At 37.6% G+C, this 19,882-nt stretch overlaps 1 protein-coding gene across 3 annotated transcripts; it reads right to left on the reverse strand.

The window, feature by feature from the left end:
• Positions 1 to 883: 883 nt before the first annotated feature.
• On the reverse strand, positions 884 to 9,581 carry LOC128222883 (torsin-2A-like). 3 transcript variants are annotated; one of them, XM_052932054.1, is made up of 5 exons: positions 9,517 to 9,581; positions 8,027 to 8,120; positions 7,634 to 7,853; positions 5,209 to 5,287; positions 884 to 3,340 (listed from the first exon to the last, which is right to left on the reverse strand). In XM_052932054.1, exons 2-5 carry the CDS (start codon positions 8,089 to 8,091, stop codon positions 2,085 to 2,087), a joined length of 1,620 nt encoding a protein of 539 aa, XP_052788014.1. In that variant the 5' UTR covers positions 8,092 to 8,120; positions 9,517 to 9,581; the 3' UTR covers positions 884 to 2,084. The 3 variants fall into 3 exon arrangements, with proteins under 3 accessions (XP_052788014.1, XP_052788011.1, XP_052788012.1); XM_052932051.1 differs by having other exon boundaries at positions 5,200 to 5,287; XM_052932052.1 differs by having other exon boundaries at positions 5,200 to 5,287; positions 8,027 to 8,378; positions 9,517 to 9,538.
• Positions 9,582 to 19,882: the final 10,301 nt, after the last annotated feature.

Raw genomic sequence — 19,882 nt, forward strand, 5'->3', positions numbered from 1 at the left:
AAAATTTTAACATATCTTTATAAGTTGACGAAGGGCCATAATTTGTATTAAGGACAATATGGTATTGGAGTTATAATCAAAAATGCCAATTTGCACTTTAACTTGAACCAAACTTTTTTAAGTTGAAAACAGGCCATCAATTGTACTTCTGATTACATGGAGTTATGTAACCAAATTGTATGATGGCCACCAACAACTGTGAATTATGAAGTGAACTAAATAGAGGGTATAGGGGTCATTAGTGAAAAACTTTCCCATAAACTTTGACTGGCCACAATGTGCCCTTGGTTCCCAAGTCAATCAGAGGCCATAACTTGTATTAAGGATGAAATAGAGTTGTGGAACCCAATTATTGTCCTGAACCACTGTGCAAAAAATAAGCGAATTGAATGAACATAATTGGAGTTATATTATAAGTGAAAATGAAATCTTGCTCTAAAACTGGAACCCGATGAAAACACAGAAAAATGGACATAGCTAAAAATGTGAACGGTAAAAAGTCATCGAAACATATGGACTAACTACAACGGACAGTCCGCCACGGTTGTTCAGGAATCTGTCGACAACACCAATGATATGGTAATGGTCGTACATTCATATTTTTAACGAAAAGCAGAGACCAGATAAACAATGAGCTTACACAAATGCTTGTCTTCAGTCAAACAAGGGACATAACTGAAGAATTGTTCAAGCCAGAGTTATTGGCTGTGCTTTTCATGATTATGCAAGTTGTACATCTTGCAACTGTTTTTGAGTTAAGCCCTAGGTTTAAGATATTGCCCATCAACGATGACACTGGCAAGCTAAAAAATGTTTTTTCCATTTCTCTCTGTAAGAATTACCAAACAACTAGCATTGTAGTGTTTTTATTCAAAAACTGGGATTCTTCATACATGTTATTCGTGCAGACAGAACATGGTTCTTTATAAAATGCATAAATAATTGTATATAAACAAAGTTCATTCAAATCTAGCCTTACAAGAAAATTTCTCACATATTTCATATTTAAATACAGGGACAATCTACATGTATTAATACTTCAATCTAAATGTATAAATACTTCTGAAGTTAAAATATATCACGTTCCACCTCGCCTGCTATGCATGGTAGCAGGAGAAATTGTAACCAATATGAACACATACCGGGACTACGATGTCCAAGTCACCTCATATGTATGGTGAACAGTAGAAAAGACCTGTATATATGTAAAGTGTGCTTTCTTGCGAGTAAACAAGAGTTATTTTTGCATATGATATATATAAAAAACTGTCAGTTAAAAAAGCACTTTTAATTGGGTCTAAATTATGAAATAAGGTAAGAAATACATACATATATATATATGTAATCAGGCATTCATTAACTTATATCAATACACTAAATTTTGCATTAAAAGATAAATAATTACTACGGTAAGTTGTAATATATAACGCATGTATGAGATGACTTGTCTGAGATGACTTGTCTAAATCGTGGTACAAGTTCAAAGGGTTACAAGTTTACCCTGACAGTGGTATTGGTACTTCTTTTGTTATCATGTGCATTAAGTGCATGTACAAATGGATTGTACATTCATTCATAAAAGAAAAGGCTAATTGCATCATAATCATATCAAAGGAACACAATAAATAAACGCAATTTGTGAAAACAGCAACATACATGTATATATCAAATTGTAATATATTGTGAAAGACTTTATCATGGAAAACTTATATTGGTCAAAATAACAAATTAACAAAATTTATGCAACAAACAAAGACATTTTGACAAATTAATAATTCTAAGAACAAAGAATTCTACCTGCAAAAATACATAGCAAGAATAAATTCTGCAGAATTTATAATCAATAGTTTGCTGATTACAATGTGATAAAAATAAATAAAAATTTGTAACAGCAAAAAAGTAAACAAGTGCGTTTTTATCTTTAAATATGAATTCTTGTCTATCAAAGTAAAAAAAAGAGATCTTATTTGGAGTATATATACATGGAGATATCCAATTTAAACCTTGTTTGATATTTAAACTTTGTTTGAATTACCTCACATGCAATTAATCTTAATACAAACTAATACCTAGCACTCCATATTCTAGTCATCCAGATGCAAGTCGACTTTATCACTGACCCGTTTACACCCAGTCAGTGATATCTGACCATTTTTTCCACCCATATCGAAGAAAGACAACTCTTCCATTACTGCAGAAACCAGCACCAAGCTTGGATCGCGTCCCTTATGCATAAAGTCCCGAATTATGCACTGACGCACATGACTTTCCGCAAGTGGCAGAAATGGCACAAATGTGTCGATAAGTTGAGCTGATTTTATTTCCTCAAACCATTCCCCGTTACTCCTTTCAAAAATATCGTCAAACTCAGATTTTCTAATCAAATCACGTTCCCTATCATTTAAAATTTGTGAAAATAAATAACTGTTAATTTGACTAGCTTTAGAATTGCTTAGAAATAGAAATACTGTAACAGGTCTCTTTGAGACAGTTTTAGCATCATCCGCATTTTCTTCCCTTTCAATATTTTGTTCACGCAGATGCACAATAATGTCCTTGATGGCCTGTAAGTGACCTTTTTCCGCTTTATCAACCTCGTCAAAGATGAGAACAGTGACGCCACATTGTGTTATGTTGCCTAAAATCCAGGATCGAAGTTCCTTCTGTCCATCATGATCCTTGCTTATCCTTGAAAAATGTAATGGAGCAAGGTACAGTGTCACCCGTGCATTGTAAAACGCTTCTGCTATAAATCTGCTCACATAATTTTTCCCAGTGCCTGTCCATCCATGAAATGACATAACGAGACTTCGTCTATTTCCACCTTCCATGACATCATGCTTGAATTGTTCAAGCATTTCTGTTACAATCTTAACGGCAATATGTTGACCAAACACATTGTCTTCAAGTTTATGCGACAACTTAACGACATCAACATCAAATATAGCGCACGTTTCAATGTTGGCATACAAATACGAGCCAATACCAAGGGATATAACCAGAACAGTAAGAACAAGGGCAAGAGACACCGTCTTCTTTCGTCCTTCGAGAAAACTTCCCGAAAGCCCGGACATATTGGAACTTGTATTTACTGATTTGTTTGCATTGCTTGAATCAAATACTGAATCTTCAAGTGTACTGAAACAAGCTTTTGAGCTTTTTCTTTTAACTTGACTAGAGTTTAACTTTTCTCTATAGGGCTGACCTTTTTCTGGAATGATTAACATAGACTTTTTAGGCTTATCAGTTTTCTTCTTCTCTAAATTGTAGGTCACCCCAAAGTCACTGTGTCTGTTTCGAAGCTTTGGACTCCCACTTGTGTGAAAACTGTCAGCTACATCTGTAAAATATTTGAACAGGTATTGACAACAGCGCAACAGAGCAAACGCATAGGTTCATTTATTGTTGTTTTGTACTCAAACTGTTACCATAGCTTGACAATAATCAAAACCCAAGTTACTGGATTGCCAAACATGTGCATACTGTACAAAGTTTTCTCTCAAAATCTTGGAGGGATATCTAGTTATGGCCAAGGTGAATAGATTTCTATTTATGGTCAAGGTAAAATGATTTCCAGTTTTCTAGGTATGGCTAAGGTGAAAGGATTTCTAGGTATGGCTAAGGTGAAAGGATTTCCAGTTTTCTAGATATGGCTAAGGTGAAAGGATTTCTAGGTATGGCTAAGGTGAGAGGATTTATAGGTATGGCTAAGGTGAAAGGATTTCTATTTATGGTCAAGGTAAAAGGATTTCCAGTTTTCTAGGTATGGCTAAGGTGAAAGGATTTCTAGGTATGGCTTAGGTGAAAGGATTTCCAGTTTTCTAGGTATGGCTAAGGTGAAAGGATTTCTAGGTATGGCTAAGGTGAAAGGATTTCCAGTTTTCTAGGTATGGCTAAGGTGAAAGGATTTCTAGGTATGGCTAAGGTGAGAGGATTTCTAGGTATGGCCAAGGTGAGAGGATTTCTAGGTATGGCTAAGGTGAGAGGATTTTCAGGTATGGCTAAGGTGAGAGGATTTCCAGGTTTGGCCAAGGTGAGAGGATTTCTAGGTATGGCCAAGGTGAGAGGATTTCTAGGTATGGCTAAGGTGAAAGGATTTCTATGCGTGGCCAAGGTGAGAGGATTTCTAGGTATGGCCAAGGTGAGAGGATTTCTAGGTATGGCCAAGGTGAGAGGATTTCTAGGTATGGCCAAGGTGAGAGGATTTCTAGGTATGGCCAAGGTGAGAGGATTTCTAGGTATGGCCAAGGTGAGAGGATTTCTAGGTATGGCCAAGGTGAGAGGATTTCTAGGTATGGCCAAGGTGAGAGGATTTCTAGGTATGGCCAAGGTGAGAGGATTTCTAGGTATGGCCAAGGTGAGAGGATTTCTAGGTATGGCCAAGGTGAGAGGATTTCTAGGTTTGGCCAAGGTGAGAGGATTTCTAGGTATGGCCAAGGTGAGAGGATTTCTAGGTATGGCCAAGGTGAGAGGATTTCTAGGTATGGCCAAGGTAAAAGGATTGCCAGGTATGGCCAATGTGAAAGGTTGCAAGGTATGGCCAATGTGAAAGGATTTCCAGGTATGGCCAATGTGAAAGGATTTCCAGGTATGGCCAATGTGAAAGAAGGATTTCCAGGTATGGCCAATGTGAAAGGATTTCTAGGTATGGCCAATGTGAAAGGGTTTTGACATGGACGCCAAGCAATACTTCAACCTTTTATTTTGAAAAACAGATGAGCTTATAAATGAGAAAAACATTATTTTTGTGCTAAATAGAAATTAGTTGCAGTTAATGTCAACTGTCATCATATACCATCATACATGTACTGGCATTACATCACAAATATGTCATTTGATATTCACTTGTCTTTAATAATTTGTCTGCAGTCTGCTTTCTAGGCTTGCTCAAATTCCTTCTCTGTTGTTATGCCTAGCACTAGTTAAAGAATTCAGGCATATAATTCAAAGGTCTAACTGTATGTCTATATGGTCATAAAACTCTTTACTGTTTATTGTTAATCACAAAATACATTTGGGGCTTAGACGCTAGTTACATTTAACAAATAAAACTGTGACTGTATGCTCCGTTATAGGCCTACAAGAAAATAGAGAGATAAATATAGTCATATCATTTAAAATCCCAAACCCTTCCAATCACCCCCCCCCCAAAAAAAACAACAACAACAACAACAACAACACAACAACAACAACACACACCTGACCTACCGAAACTATTCTCTTTGTCAACTTCCATAGGGGAGAATTGGCCACTGTGTTCTCTGCTATCACTGGTCTTCTGTGATACCTAAACAAAATGTGCACTTTCTCTATGAAACATTGAGTGACATTATACCATAACAAAATGTGCACTTTCTCTATGAAACATTGAGTGACATTATACCATAACAAAATGTGCACTTTCTCTATGAAACATTGAGTGACATTATACCATAACAAAATGTGCACTTTCTCTATGAAACATTGAGTGACATTATACCATAACAAAATGTGCACTTTTTCTATGAAACATTGAGTGACATTATACCATAACAAAATGTGCACTTTCTCTATGAAACATTGAGTGACATTATACCATAACAAAATGTGCACTTTCTCTATGAAACATTGAGTGACATTATACCATAACAAAGTGTGCACTTTCTCTATGAAACATTGAGTGACATTATACCATAACAAAGTGTGCACTTTCTCTATAAAACATTGAGTGACATTATACCATAACAAAGTGTGCACTTTCTCTATGAAACATTGAGTGACATTATACCATAACAAAGTGTGCACTTTCTCTATGAAACATTGAATGACATTCTACCTAAACAAAATCTGCACTTTCTCTATGAAACATTGAATGACATTCTACCTAAACTAAATGTGCACTTTCTTTATGAAACATTGATTGGCATTATACCATAATAAAATGTGCACTTTTTCTATGAAACATTGATTGACATTATACCTTAAAAAAATGTGCACTTTCTAAAAAAACAAGAGATGTCACAGGAACATTGTAACAACTGTTTATGATGAACCATTTTAACAAGCAAAGAATGTATATTGAATTGATAATTCGTAAATTCCATTCAAGATCGAGTGTTTGTCAACTCGTCTCTGGGCCTAAGGGTTCTTCAGTTATGGATTTGAAATAGATTTTCAGCTTCCACAATCTTGACCTTTGACACATGAACTCATAATCAATAGGGTTTCCCTGCAGGACATTACAAACCTGCCTACTAAGTTTGACATATCCGGGCCTCAGCATTCTTCAGTTATTGATTGGAAATGGATTTTAAGCTCAAAGTCACAGCCTCGACTTTGATCATCTGGCCCCAATTTCTCGAAACTTCTTAAGTTTAACATGCTTAAGTAGCTTATTACTAAAGGCAAAATACATACTTAAATTGGATTTTGATCAATGAAAAATGGTTAATGGTGATTATCATTATGATAATTCCTATCTAAAGTATAAAAACTCTTAAAGAAGTAAATATTACACAAACTATTGAAAGACAAAAATAGTGAGCTTAGCTTAATCCTGTTATAAGGGACTTAAGAAGTTTCGAGAAATTTGGGCCTGCTGATCATTACCAACTTGTCTAACTAGTTTGAGGTCCCTGGGCCTAAGTGTTTTTCCTGTTATGGATAAGAAACAAATTTTCAGCTCAAGGTAACCATGGCCTTGACCTTTAACCTCATTACATCAAATTCATAAGGATTCCTCTGTTGATCATTACCTGGGCATACTAAGTTTTAGGTTACTGGGCCAAAGCATTCTTTAGTTATTGATCAGACTTTCAGCTGGAAGTCACCACAACCTTGAATTTTGACCCACTGACCTCAAAGTTGATAGGGTTCCTATGCTGGTCATTACCAACCTGTCTTATAAGTTTGAGGTTACTGGTGCAAAGTGTTCTTCATTTATTGAGCTAAAACAGATTTTCAGCTCAAGGCCACAACAACCTTGTCCTTTGACCCACTGACCCCAAAATCATTAAGGGGTCTCTGCTGGCCATTACCAACCTGCCTACTAAGTTTGTGGTTCCTGAGCATTCATCAGTTATTGATAGGAAACTATGAGGACTGATGGACAAATTACTATATGCCACACTAAGGGGCCATAAAAAAATAGGTGACATTATACCTGAATGCAATATGCATTATCTTTACAAAATATTAAAATGAAACTATTATATAGTATATACCTGAACAAATTATGCATTTTCTATATGAACTCTTGAGAGAAATTTTATCATGATCTTTAAGTTGAATAAAATGATATACGGTATCTCTGGGCTTTACCTGCTAGTTAAACCTACCAGAAAAATATACCTTAAATTAAGAATGCCAAATAGCAAAATATTATTTGTAAATAATGTAAAACCACAAAACTTTCCATTTGTTTACATGGCACAAACAAGTTCAACGCATAAGCATTCTGTTTCAAGTTCACATCTGGTCACAATAAGAGTTGGTTTTAACAAGAGCTGTCAAGAGTCATGTAACATATGCCCCCGATTGAGCATTGTCAGATGGATAGCCGTTATTAGAGCACAAGAAAATCATAAGGAGTCATCTATTTTTTAAAACCATATCATTAAAAGCTTGTGCATTTTATGGTTTGTGGTATCAATACCTTAACAGTTGGTGTGCTGCAGTTCAGTGGCCTTTCCCTTAGTACCAGTGACTTCCAGCCCTTCATAGTCAGGGCTCCAGGGGTCAAAGGTGAGTTTAGGGCAGGACTGTGTGTCTGTCCTCGTGGCAGGACAAATCTGGCAGGGGAGAGCACTGTGGAATGTCTTCGTGACAATGGCGGACTTATTGACCTTGCATTGGTGGACCATGACACATCAAAACTGATTCAAATAAAGAGTTATACATGTATTTCAGGATTAAGAAATAATCAATACAAGACATAAATTGTTAATGTACTGTTGCAATTACTTAATAATTTTCTACTTGCAAGGCCTTAATGACCTGTCAGTGTCAAAATAATATCAGGCATTCGAATGCTCTAAGTTTAAAAGACCTGAAATTGTGGAGGTTGGAGGCAAGGTTTGACTCCCCGGACAGTTCCATCTCTTCTTCTGACATCCTCGGACTAGATCAACAAACCACTTCACCTGCAAAGAAATGGTAGTGTGTGTGGGTAATGCACCAGTCAATTGTAACCACAGGCCCCCCCCAGGTCCAGGGAATAGGGGGGACTTTGACTTTCGGTCCAGCCCAACCCCGGCTAAAATCTCTGCCCTGTGGGGACGAACAGATGTTTAAATCCCAGCCAAATGCTCCAGCATCCCAGGGACCCTCGGTAAGGCCATTCCCCGCTATATTTAAAGGGAAGACAAAACCACCGCATTCACCCGGCACTGCGTGGCCATCTGAAAGATAAAAACAAAGCCCATTTCCCCGGCTATCCACGGACCTGGTTGGGGGGGGGGGGGGGGTTCTTGGCTCACTTTTCCACTCGGGGGTTTTACTTCAAATTACACATGTAGGTTACTATTAAGACCTCTGCTATTTTATCTCAAGATCAGGGGAAGGAGCGCTCTCAAAATAGGGAAAATGCTTGAAATCCTTTGTTCAACTCATTTCCCTGAGGTTTATTATGTTAGAAAGACTGTCAAGATTTCAGACAAATTTTCGGAGGGAGAAGCTTTGTGATACACAAAAAAAATATCCAATGAATAATTACGAGTTTAATGGGGTTTTCTTCATTTCATTCTGTCAAAACATAACGCAAGGCTGCAGTTCACAGTTTTACAACAATGAGAGCATTTCGGTCATGGCCGAGTTGTTACGATTGTATTTATGAGGTCTATCACGAAGCTTGTCGGAGGTGGCTGAGTTGGGGTTTTCTTCATTTCATTCTGTCAAAACATAACGCAAGGCTGCAGTTCACAGTTTTACAACAATGAGAGCATTTAGGTCATGGCCGAGTTGTTACGATTGTATTTATGAGGTCTATCACGAAGCTTGTCGGAGGTGGCTGAGTTACGATGGGGTAGAGTTGTTCCGCTTGGCATAATTGTTGTCTGTTTCAGTCAAGTTTCGTTTTATTGGAAAGGTAGATCACTTGTTTAATGCTTATTTTGTGCAAAAAAAGCTTTGTACTTACATGGTAAAATATGAACATATACCTTTATTATCCATTTCAAACATAAAATACAATTCACTAAATACTGTACTGTACTTCACTAAATACAATTTTAATATTTTTCAAACCCACCCAGTTTTTGAACAAACCCATTTAGACGTTAAGGATTGGAAAAATTCCGTATAACACGTCTATTATTTTAGACTAACACAAACCACGCTTGGGGTTTTACCAGGCTTAATTTTCACACTGGAAGAAAATTTCCGGACGCGAAAATAGATTACAAATCTCATAAAACCTAAATTTCAATTAGAAAACAAACTTGATCATGCAAATGAAAATCATGTAGTTCAAATACAAAAAAAAAACGTTCTTTTTTAAGTCACAATTTAGTATATTTTTCTAATAAACGCCAGTAATACCAATTCAAAATCCCCGTGCCCGGCATTCCCCGTTACTATAAAAGATCTGATGACATAGGTAGCAGTCAATAGTTTGACCGCTTTCAAAGTGCTTCAATGATCTCATGGATGTCAGACCAATAACATGTTGTGATAAAATAAAGTTTTTTTCTCTAAAAACAACAACATTTGTTTGGGGTGGTGTAACGCCGAGCTTACTAAACTCCACTTTTTCAGATATTGCGTTTTTTAAATGCGCGTAAATAAAATGAATAAAGAGGGAAAGCATAAAATAAAAAACAAAAAAAGAAAAGAAAACATGAATATTGAAGATACATACACGTCGTCGTTGTTGTTGTTGTTTTTTGTTCAATATTTAGGCATCTGTATTCTGTCGCTAATTAAAAATTCATCCAAATACCTCATTTTTTTCTCCTCCGAAATGGCCTACATTATTATTGTACACTTACATCCTTATATTGCAGGGTGGGATAACGTCTTACAGAATGGTGAATCGCTCTTTTGCTGAATATAAGTGTGGATGAGACACTAAGCTCACGATATTTTTTGCACTTACAACATTCAAAATACTTAAATGGTTTGTTCTATTATTGAGATTGTGTTTTATAGCGTAAGAGTGTCATTGGGCAATAAATGGACCCGATTCTGTCCAGGGGCGTAGCTAGGCAGCTATTCATGTGAATTTATCATTGTGCCAGGGCGGTTTTCGTGGGGAGCCTCCTCGGAAAATTTTGAAAAGCATGGTGCATTCTGGGCTTTCTGATATGTGCTCTATTTAGTAATGGAAATCGCACATGTTTAGGATCATGAAGTCAAGTACGTATACTGCAAGTTTGGTTGATTTTTTTTGGTCAGAATCATGTGAATTCAGCCTTGTTCTCGCGTATAGGCAGCTACGCGCCTGCTGACACTGTCATTTTGAGTGTGTCATGCTCGCCTAAAAATCATGCTACTGGTGTAGCCGAATAGGGTCTACAACGTTTTCCAAGATGATGGCACGCACACACACACACACACACACACACACACGCACGCATGCGCATGCGCAGGTACACAGTTACTCCGCCGTTTTAAGTCCGGATGAAAAAGGGGGATGGATGTGATAGAACCGCATTACGCATAAGAAAAAGCTTGCATCTAGCCCTACGCACAATATCATGTCTGAGGTTTGAAAGTTACTTCTGTGAGCGAAGTTTGATGAAAAAACGGTAAGGCTTGTATTCCATGTGGCCGCTATCAATGTCAGATCCATCCATATGGTCGGTGACGGGTCTATACAATGTGTCCGCTGTCCGCGTCGGGTCTATTCCATGTGCCCAGTGTCAAAGTCGGATCTATTCAATGTGTACACTGTCCACGTCGGATCTATTCCATAATACCGCTGCCCACGTCGGATCTATTCCATTTGTCCGCTGTACACGTCGAATCTATTCCATGTGTCCGCTGTCCACGTCGGATCTATTCCATAATACCGCTGTCCGTGTCGGATCTATTCCATGTGTCCGCTGTACACGTCGGATCTATGCAATGTGTCCGCTGCCCACGTCGGATCTATTCAATGTGTCCGCTGTCTGTGTGGGATCTATTCCATAATACCGCTGTCCGTGTCGGATCTATTCCATGTGTCCGCTGTACACGTCGGATCTATTCCATAATACCGCTAAACACGTTGGATCTATTCCATAATACCGCTGTCCGTGTCAGATCTATTTCATGTGTCCGCTGTTCACGTCGGATCTATGCAGTGTGTCCGCTGTTTACGTCGGATCTATTCAATGTGTCCGCCGTCCGTGTCGGATCTATTCCATGTGTCCGCTGTTCACGTCGGATCTATTCCATGTGTCCGCTGTCCATGTCGGATCTATTCAATGTGTCCGCTGTCCACTTCGGATCTATTCAATGTGTCCGCTGTTTACGTCGGATCTTTGCAATGTGTCCGCTGTCCACGTCGGATCTATTCCATGTGTCCGCTGTTCACGTCGGATCTATTCCATGTGTCCGCTGTCCATGTCGGATCTATTCAATGTGTCCGCTGTCCACTTCGGATCTATTCAATGTGTCCGCTGTTCACGTCGGATATTTGCAATGTGTCCGCTGTCCACGTCGGATCTATTCCTTGCGTCCGCTGTCCACGTCGGATCTATTCCATGCGTCCCGCTGTTCACGTCAGATCTATTCCATGTGTCCGCCGTCCGGACGAACAAATATATAATATATATATTAACAACTACTTAAACTGACTTTATTTAATTTGAACGCTTTTCTAAATGGAAATGAATTAAGTCGAATTTATGATTGCATATCAAGTAATTACTCAAATTTACCAATCTGCAGTCTAGTATGGTTCAAAAGTTGAAGTGTTTATTCTTATTAAGACCATCTTTTCTCATGGAATATATTGATGTAGATATAGCCAGAAAAGTACGAGTGATTTCATGATCAAGAAGCTGGAGCCAGGGTAGACAAAAACTTTAATCCAGTCAGGAAAAACACCTCAAACATATATGTCAAGATCAGGGGCGGATCCAGGAATTGACGTTAGAGGGGGCGTAATTGGGGGAGCGCAACCTTTTGACATACACCCCTCCATCTGCACCGAAAGTATATGGAATAAACTGTTTACATAGGGATTTGGGTTACTCAATCGTTGTTTTTACAATTTGTCATGAGTGGGAAATGCATTATGGGCTTATCTTTTTCTCATATATTGCTTGACATAAAAAGTAAACTTGGACACCGATGATTTTAGTGGGGGCGGGCGCGCGCCGGTTACACAACCCTCTCAATCCGCTAGTGAAGATGAAAACCCAGCAAACAATCGTTCCGCGATCTAACCGTTTGTGCCAAAAACCAGTTGAAATAAGTCACGGCACAAAACTTAACGTAGCTTTATTGAAGTTTTGCTTTCGATAATATTTGTTTATACTTCCTTAAAAACTAGTTTATTGCAATAATACAATATATGAAGTCCAAAATATAAGCATCAACTATATGGTATAACGCTAACAGTTGCTAGAAATCAGCTCTCTTGTACGACCCGGCCATGCATACGATTTTAACCAATAGAAAAACGGGACAAAATTATACAAATGGCTGTCAATTCATCTTTTCATAGGATTTCAAAGAATTCTCTATCAACACCTTATCGATTTTCTAAAATAAATACAATGCAAACAGCACGGTTAAGTCAATACTGCTTGAACTGACACTCCTTTGTTTGGCTATTATCACCATCTTTAAACCGGTACAGTTGCATATTTCAAACAGCAGATGTAAAACACATCATATACCAATACGTTGTAAATAATGATGATATGAAACTAGTATCAATAAATAATCAACAAAAATACGACATAACAAAACACCAAAATTATTATTATGTCCAATTATCAACTGTTTAGATCGGGAAACCACTGACTGCTAATATAAACGGGTGATTGGACTAGAATACCAGTCAAAGAAAACAAACGCCAGACATCTAACAAATAAGGGGATGAATTCCATTGTTTTATTCGAGTGTAATATTTTTATAACGAACGTAAGCAGTATATAAAACCATACAAACATCCAAACATTATAAACTTGAACAGCTGGTTAACACAACTAATAAAAGTGACTTTTTGAACGTCCATGTGTAAAATGGTATCTATTTTATTCTTAAACAAATTTGTTGATAAAAGTATACAGAGTTCATTTATTATGTCGTTTATATGGACTACAGTACCTTAATTAAAGCGTCTTGTTTTTGGTCTATTTAGATTCAGGTTTGATCTCTTCTTTCGTTTCACCTTTTAATCCTTGAAAAGATAAATTATATATCTGTACACCCTCTTATTCAATTAAATAATTAACAAAATTAATTTTTGTGAAAAACTAAAACAAAACGACTAGTAATTCGAGTAAATACAGTGTGCCATAGATCTCCAGATTTGGGATGAACCGAAGTTCTACAAATGTACAGAATGAACCAGTAAGCATTTTCGTAAATGAGCCGATTTAACTCCAAAATTGGCTGCCTGCATTCGCAAAACAATAGCAATACTGTTATTGTCCAAAACAAAGCATCGGGTGGGGTTTGTACGCAAGAGAACGGTATTAAATAGTTGTTTTGAAGCAAAAATGCATTGAGTGAGCCGGGAAGCCTAGTAAGAACCTGCATTGTTTTCACGAGATATTTTAATGCAGACATTATTTTGATCTAAAACAAGCGTCTTCGTAAACGAGAAATTGCTCTTCATTCGGTGCACAAGGACGTTTCTAAAAAATATCTTTGAAACATATTGAAAACAGTGGTAATACTCACGGAATTGAAGACGTTTTCCATCATTCATTCAAAACAATGAACCGGAAAGCATGGACGCACTTGACTTTATTGCTGTTAACGGAGGCTTTGAGCGGCTGGCCCTTGGTCTTGAATTAATTAATATATTTCTATGTATGTCAGTATGTCTTTGAATACTCAATCAGGGGCGTAGCTTGACGAAAATATATGTGTAGGCCACGTTTAAGGGGGGGCTGGGGGCATGCTACCCACCCACCCCAGAAGTTTTGCTTAGCTAGGTGATTGACTCAGGGGCGTAGCTTCCTTTAGGCCGTGTAGGCCGCGGCCTACACATTTTGCTCAGAAAACGAAATAATACAGAATTAATTCAAGGTAAAACACAGTGATATTGTTGTTCTCATTTATGTTTTTTACAACAAAACGCACCTACGACAGCCTAGCTAAAATAACAATCGGGAGGGGTAGACCCCCAAGAAAGTGGCGTACACATTTATTTGCGTCAAGCTACGCCCCTGATTGTAGGTGCGTTTTGGCGTATATTTCGTTGTTGTTAAAACAGTAAAGAGAGCAACAATATCATTATATTTTACCTTAAATTAATTTTGTACGTATTTAAGCTAAAAAAGACAGGCCATAAAAGTAAAATATTTAACATTTTATTAATTAAATTTCACTCAATATTAATGCATTTTGTTGCCAAAATCTAAGTTAATCATATGTGTATTTGCACAAACAATTCCATATATATGTATATCATGTCGTTTTCTACGGCGCAGTTGACTTTCCGGGATCATTAAAAAATCTCTAGCTTCCGGCATTTTCGCGACGCAAACACATTGATGACGCGGTCAACATCTATGATTATGGTCTTGTGGCTGTGGATTTGGGTCAAGGATGACAACCTGTCGCTTTTCATTGTCGTTCGCAGGAAGTTTTTTTATTCATTTCATTCCACTAAACGACCTTTCACAAGAGGCGGATGCAGATGACATAGTAAGAAGAACCTCGACTATTGTAAATATGCTAGGATACAGGTCCTTGTTGGTCTGCTTTGTGGTCCCTTGAAGTCTAGATAAACTTGCGGCTGCGATGCTCCATCTTACATTCCATTCTGTTTTAAATGTGTCAAAAGTTCGTGGCGATCAAGGGCCTTATCAGCATAAATTGATTGCAGCATGTCGTCCTGCAGAATTTCCAGTTTTGAAGACAATAAATGTTGTGCACTGTGTCTGTCTTTGAAGACATTGTACAAGGTTATTCTGAAGTAGTCAGATGGTGTTTGCACCTCAGAATTTGCTCTGTTTTGCCGTCGACCAACTCTTCTTGGCATTGATGGTTGAATGTCGAAGCCTGAGCTTATATCCGTTGCTTTCCTGTACAGTCCATTCTATACATCAGGATCAGCCCTTCAGTCATTGCACAATCTGACATTGACGTTTGTGTCTTCAACAGCGTGTAGTAGATCATTGCCTTCCTTCTGAAGAAGATTTGTCAGGTTCACGGTAGTACCCAATGTGTTGCGCCACGACAAGTGAGATAATGAATTCAAAGCGCAGTACAGCGGACAAATACTGACCGGCCTTCCCGTCTCCGTCTTCATTAATAGTTTCAACTGCGTGGACCACTACGAGGAACGCATTTTGGAACGTTTCGAGTGCGTCCGCACGGCTGAACCATCGTGTCTCACATAACAAGCGAAGCTAAGTGCGCCGGTTCATTTCCTCTTTCGTCGCGACGTCTCTAGAAAGCTCGTCCTGAACCGCTGCTAGACGATTTGCTGAAAAATTGAACAAGAACCCAATGTCCTGAACTGTGTCCATCATAGTTCGGACACTCGGGTGGAAACTGGAACTGGAGGCATGATTGCCAATTTCCTTCTAGCAGTTGTTGTTTGGTATCTTCATCTATTGAAATCAAAGTGAGACTATCGAAATCAGGATACGTAGGACTAAGTTTGGCAATATTGGCACCAGACCGTTTACAATTTCAAATAATAAAGCGCCCGCAAACTTTTACCAAGCCGATTGGAAATGTTTAATGTACGACGTAAACGCGCAGACTACTGGTATGCAACTTCCGATAAATTATATACGAAACATTAATGTCGCGTGAAAATGTATTTTAGAGCAAAGGAAAACGATTTATTTGAAATACCAGGTTTCCTATATATTAAAGCGCATTTGTCGGAATTTCATATTTTAGCCCCTCACCCTCATATGCCTTCAGTTTTTATTGCAGATTTGGCAGTTTTTTCCCCGGTTTTTTTTCTTAAAATTCTGTTGGCCGCGGCCTACACGAAGCTACGCCCCTGTCATTTTGAGCAATAGCATTGTATTAAATGTGTTGACTAGACTTGAATCCTTAGCCATAATTGATTTGAAGATAGCTCTTATATAATTATATTTTATCAATGGGCTCTACAATTCAACTGTTCGGAGCCGTGATTACTAATGCATCAGTCAATTGTAACCACGGCCCCCCAGGTCCGGGGAATAGCGGGGACTTTGACTATCGGTCCACCCCGGGTAAAATCATCGCCCTGCGGGGAAAAACTGATGGTCAAATCCGCGCGAAATGCCCCCGCACCCCAGGGATCCTAAGTAAGGCAAATTCCCCGCTACATTTTGCGCAAAGACAAAACCACCGCATTTACCTCTTGTTAACAATATTGCATCAGTCAAACAACTGCGTATCAAACAAAGAACGGAACCATGGATAAATTCTGATATCCTAAATGCAATAAAACAGAGGGACTCGGCTTTTGAACAGTATCAAAAAGTCAGAAGTGATGAAAATTATGGTACTTTTAAAGCATTACGCAACAAAACACAGCATTTGATTGATTCATCCAAGAAAAGTTTTTTCACTGAGAATCTGGAAGAAAACAAAAATGATTCGAAGTCCCTGTGGTCTATTCTTAAAAATCTTGGCTTACCTTCTAAAAAAGGGTTATCTTCTTCAAGTTCCAATATTTGTCTTAATATTGGTGGTGATATTTGTTTTGATAAGAAAACTATTGCCGACTCTTTTAACTCATTTTATACCACAGTTGCCTCTAAGCTTGTTGAAAAATTACCAGTTTGTGTAAATAAGTTTGGAGAATCTTTTGTGACCAAATTTTATTCCAATTTAGGCGTGTTGTTAAATAGCTTTTCTTTTTCATTAGTTTCCGAAAATCAAATTTTGAAATATTTATCTCAGTTAAGTGCTAATAAGGCTAAACCATGTCTTCTCGTTTTTTAAAAGATGGAGCTTCTATTATTGTCGAACCTCTTGCTCATGTCATAAATTTATCCCTTATTCAAGGTGTGGTACCAGATGATCTAAAATCAGCTAGAGTAGTTCCCATATTTAAAAAGAATGGCAAAACTGCTGTAGGTAACTACCGCCCGGTTTCTATCCTAAGTATTGTATCAAAGATTTATGAAAGGGTTGTATAAGACCAAGTTGAATCATACTTTAAAGTAAACAAGTTATTGTATAAATTTCAGTCTGGGTTTAGAAGTGGCTACTCAACAGATACATGTCTAATTCATTCAACAGATTTCATAAGGATGAAAATGGACAAAGGTCACGTAGTAGGTATGATTCTGTTAGACCTCCAAAAGGCTTTCGATACAGTCGATCACTCAATCCTTCTTATGAAGCTTCGATCAGCAGGACTTGGTGATGACATTTTAAGATGGTTTGAATCCTATCTTTCAGATAGAAAACAACTAGTTGATGTCTCCAGTACACATTCTACAACTTCTGCTATTACATGTGGAGTTCCTCAGGGTTCCATACTAGGCCCTCTTTTATTTTTGATTTATGTTAACGATATGTCAGCCGTGGTTAAAAACAAGCTCTTGTTATACGCTGATGATTCTGGCATACTTGTTTCAGGTAAATGTAAGTTTTCTGTGGAAACGTCATTGAAAGATGACCTGCATCTTGTCAGTCAATGGTTGGTTGATAATAAGTTGTCACTTCATTTAGGCAAAACTGAGTCAATTTTATTTGGGTCTAAACATAAAATAAGGTCAAACTCAACACTTGATATAACATGTAAGGTACCACTATTGAACCAACTTCTGCTGTTAAATATCTTGGCGAACCTATTGATCAGACCCTATCTTTTGATTCTATGGCACGTTCCATATTAAAAAAGGCTAATGCAAGATTAAAATATCTATATCGAAAGAAAGGTTACCTTACAAAACACACCAAGAAACTCCTTGTCATGGCCTTAATTCAATGCCATTTTGATTATGCCTGTTCTATGTGGTATCATGGTCTGACCAAGCTCCAAACCACACAAAATAAACTTATGAGGTTTGTTTTGGATCTTGATGCAAGGTCTCACATTGGCCCAGAACATTTAAATTACTCAACTGGTTACCTGTCAACAAACGTGTAGACCAGATTATTTTGGGTCATGTCTTTAGAATAAAAAATGGCATAGCCCCGGACTTTATGGGAGACAATTTTATCTCCCAAGATACTGTATACACACATAGGACAAGGTTATGCCAGAAAGGGGCTTATGCTGTTCCAGAGGTCAAAGGTTTTGGGTTAAAGTCCTTCTTCTTTTCTGGCATTTCCTTATGGAACACCTGTTTTTAAATTGCTAGTAAATATCTTTTTTTAGATAATTTGGCATAATTAGTTATGCTATTAAAAAGTTTTTTTCATTTATTTATTCAAAGATTTTCAGTAAAGGAACTATTTTAACATAACCTCGCATTTTATAAGTAATACATAGTGTCATATTCATACTTTAATGTGATAGTTATATATATAACTTTCTCAACTATAACTTTATGTTACTAAATTTTGTAAAGTGACTGTGATACAACTACGGCAATATTTATTTTAATGCATAAAGACTAACTTTCAAGATATTTGTGCAATTTCGATTACAGCTATATTATTACTTAAATATGTAATGCCTCCCTATGCCATGCCACCAAAACAAAGGACCACAATGGAAATAAGAGTTTTCTCTTTTTTGTGTCATCCTTGGTTCGGTGTGCCTGTCATGGCTATCGATAATATCATGTATGTTTAATGTTATTTACTATATACATATGTTGTTTATTTTAAATGTCCATGTATGTGCATTCCTTACTGAAATAAATCTAAATCTATCTATCTACCTGGCACTGTGGGGCCACCTGAAAGGTAAAAACACGGCCCATTTCCCCGGCTATCCCCCGGACCTGTGGGGGCGTGGTTACAATTGACTGGTGCATAAGATGATAAAGATTTGAGTATATCTCCAATTTAATAAGTGGGAGCTCTACATTGTACATATCAACTTTAGTCGAGGTCTTTGACAGTTCAAGTTGATTTGGAGATATCTTCAGTTGAATTGTCGAGGCTATTGAACCATTTTCGAGAGGTTTCCAGCATAATTAATGCCATCATTTATTCGATTGAGCAGTCTTTAACTGAATTGAAGATGTCTTGAATGGTTTCAAATGCTGTTCAAAATTTTAAGTTTAAGTTGATTGGCGTTCCATATACAGTACAGTAAAGTTCTGACACTCGCTTCGCTAAGATCTTTAATATGTCTTACGAATACCTACTTTCGGTTTCACTTTCATCTTTAAAAAACCCCTAACAAATTACGTGTAAAGGAAAATTAATGTTATCACTTAATAAACCAGACTGACCGAACTTTGAGCAGCTGGTGATTTTACCAAGTGATGTTCATATACCACTCTCTTCCCAGTAAGCCATGTAAAATTTTGGTATAACACACAATCATGACGAGCACGAAGCTTGACAGAGGAGAGTAGGTCAGTGACCAAAATTCCGACCACTGATGAAGAACTGTGGAGAGATAGCTCTCAACTCGTGAGCCAGCTTTTTTGGTGTTTCATGTTCTTTCCTTTCCTGCTGAAAGCTGACCTTGGAAAACAACAGAAAATGCAATGGAAAGAAAAATGTAGACATAGGGTTAGGACCGTGCAAGGCACGATAAACGAGTCGAAAGACTATGATAAGTCTCACAAGACTACTAATTAAATGGTACTGTACCATTATGCTGCAGAATATAAAAATACTTTGTATGATTCAGAGATATGTGAGACTTATATT

Source organism: Mya arenaria, chromosome 17, assembly GCF_026914265.1.
Source record: "Mya arenaria isolate MELC-2E11 chromosome 17, ASM2691426v1".
Classification (NCBI taxonomy): domain Eukaryota; kingdom Metazoa; phylum Mollusca; class Bivalvia; order Myida; family Myidae; genus Mya; species Mya arenaria.

What these genes read in the sequence shown, in the direction of transcription:
- LOC128222883 (XM_052932051.1), bottom strand. Translation starts at nt 8,091, where the DNA reads ATGTCAGAAGAAGAGATGGAACTGTCCGGGGAGTCAAACCTTGCCTCC. An exon ending in GCAGCACACCAACTGTTAAG is followed by an intron (nt 5,288 to 7,633) that starts GTATTGATACCA and finishes CATTTTGTTTAG; the next exon opens with GTATCACAGAAGACCAGTGA. An exon ending in GAATAGTTTCGGTAGGTCAG is followed by an intron (nt 3,341 to 5,199) that starts GTGTGTGTTGTT and finishes AATATTTTACAG; the next exon opens with ATGTAGCTGACAGTTTTCAC.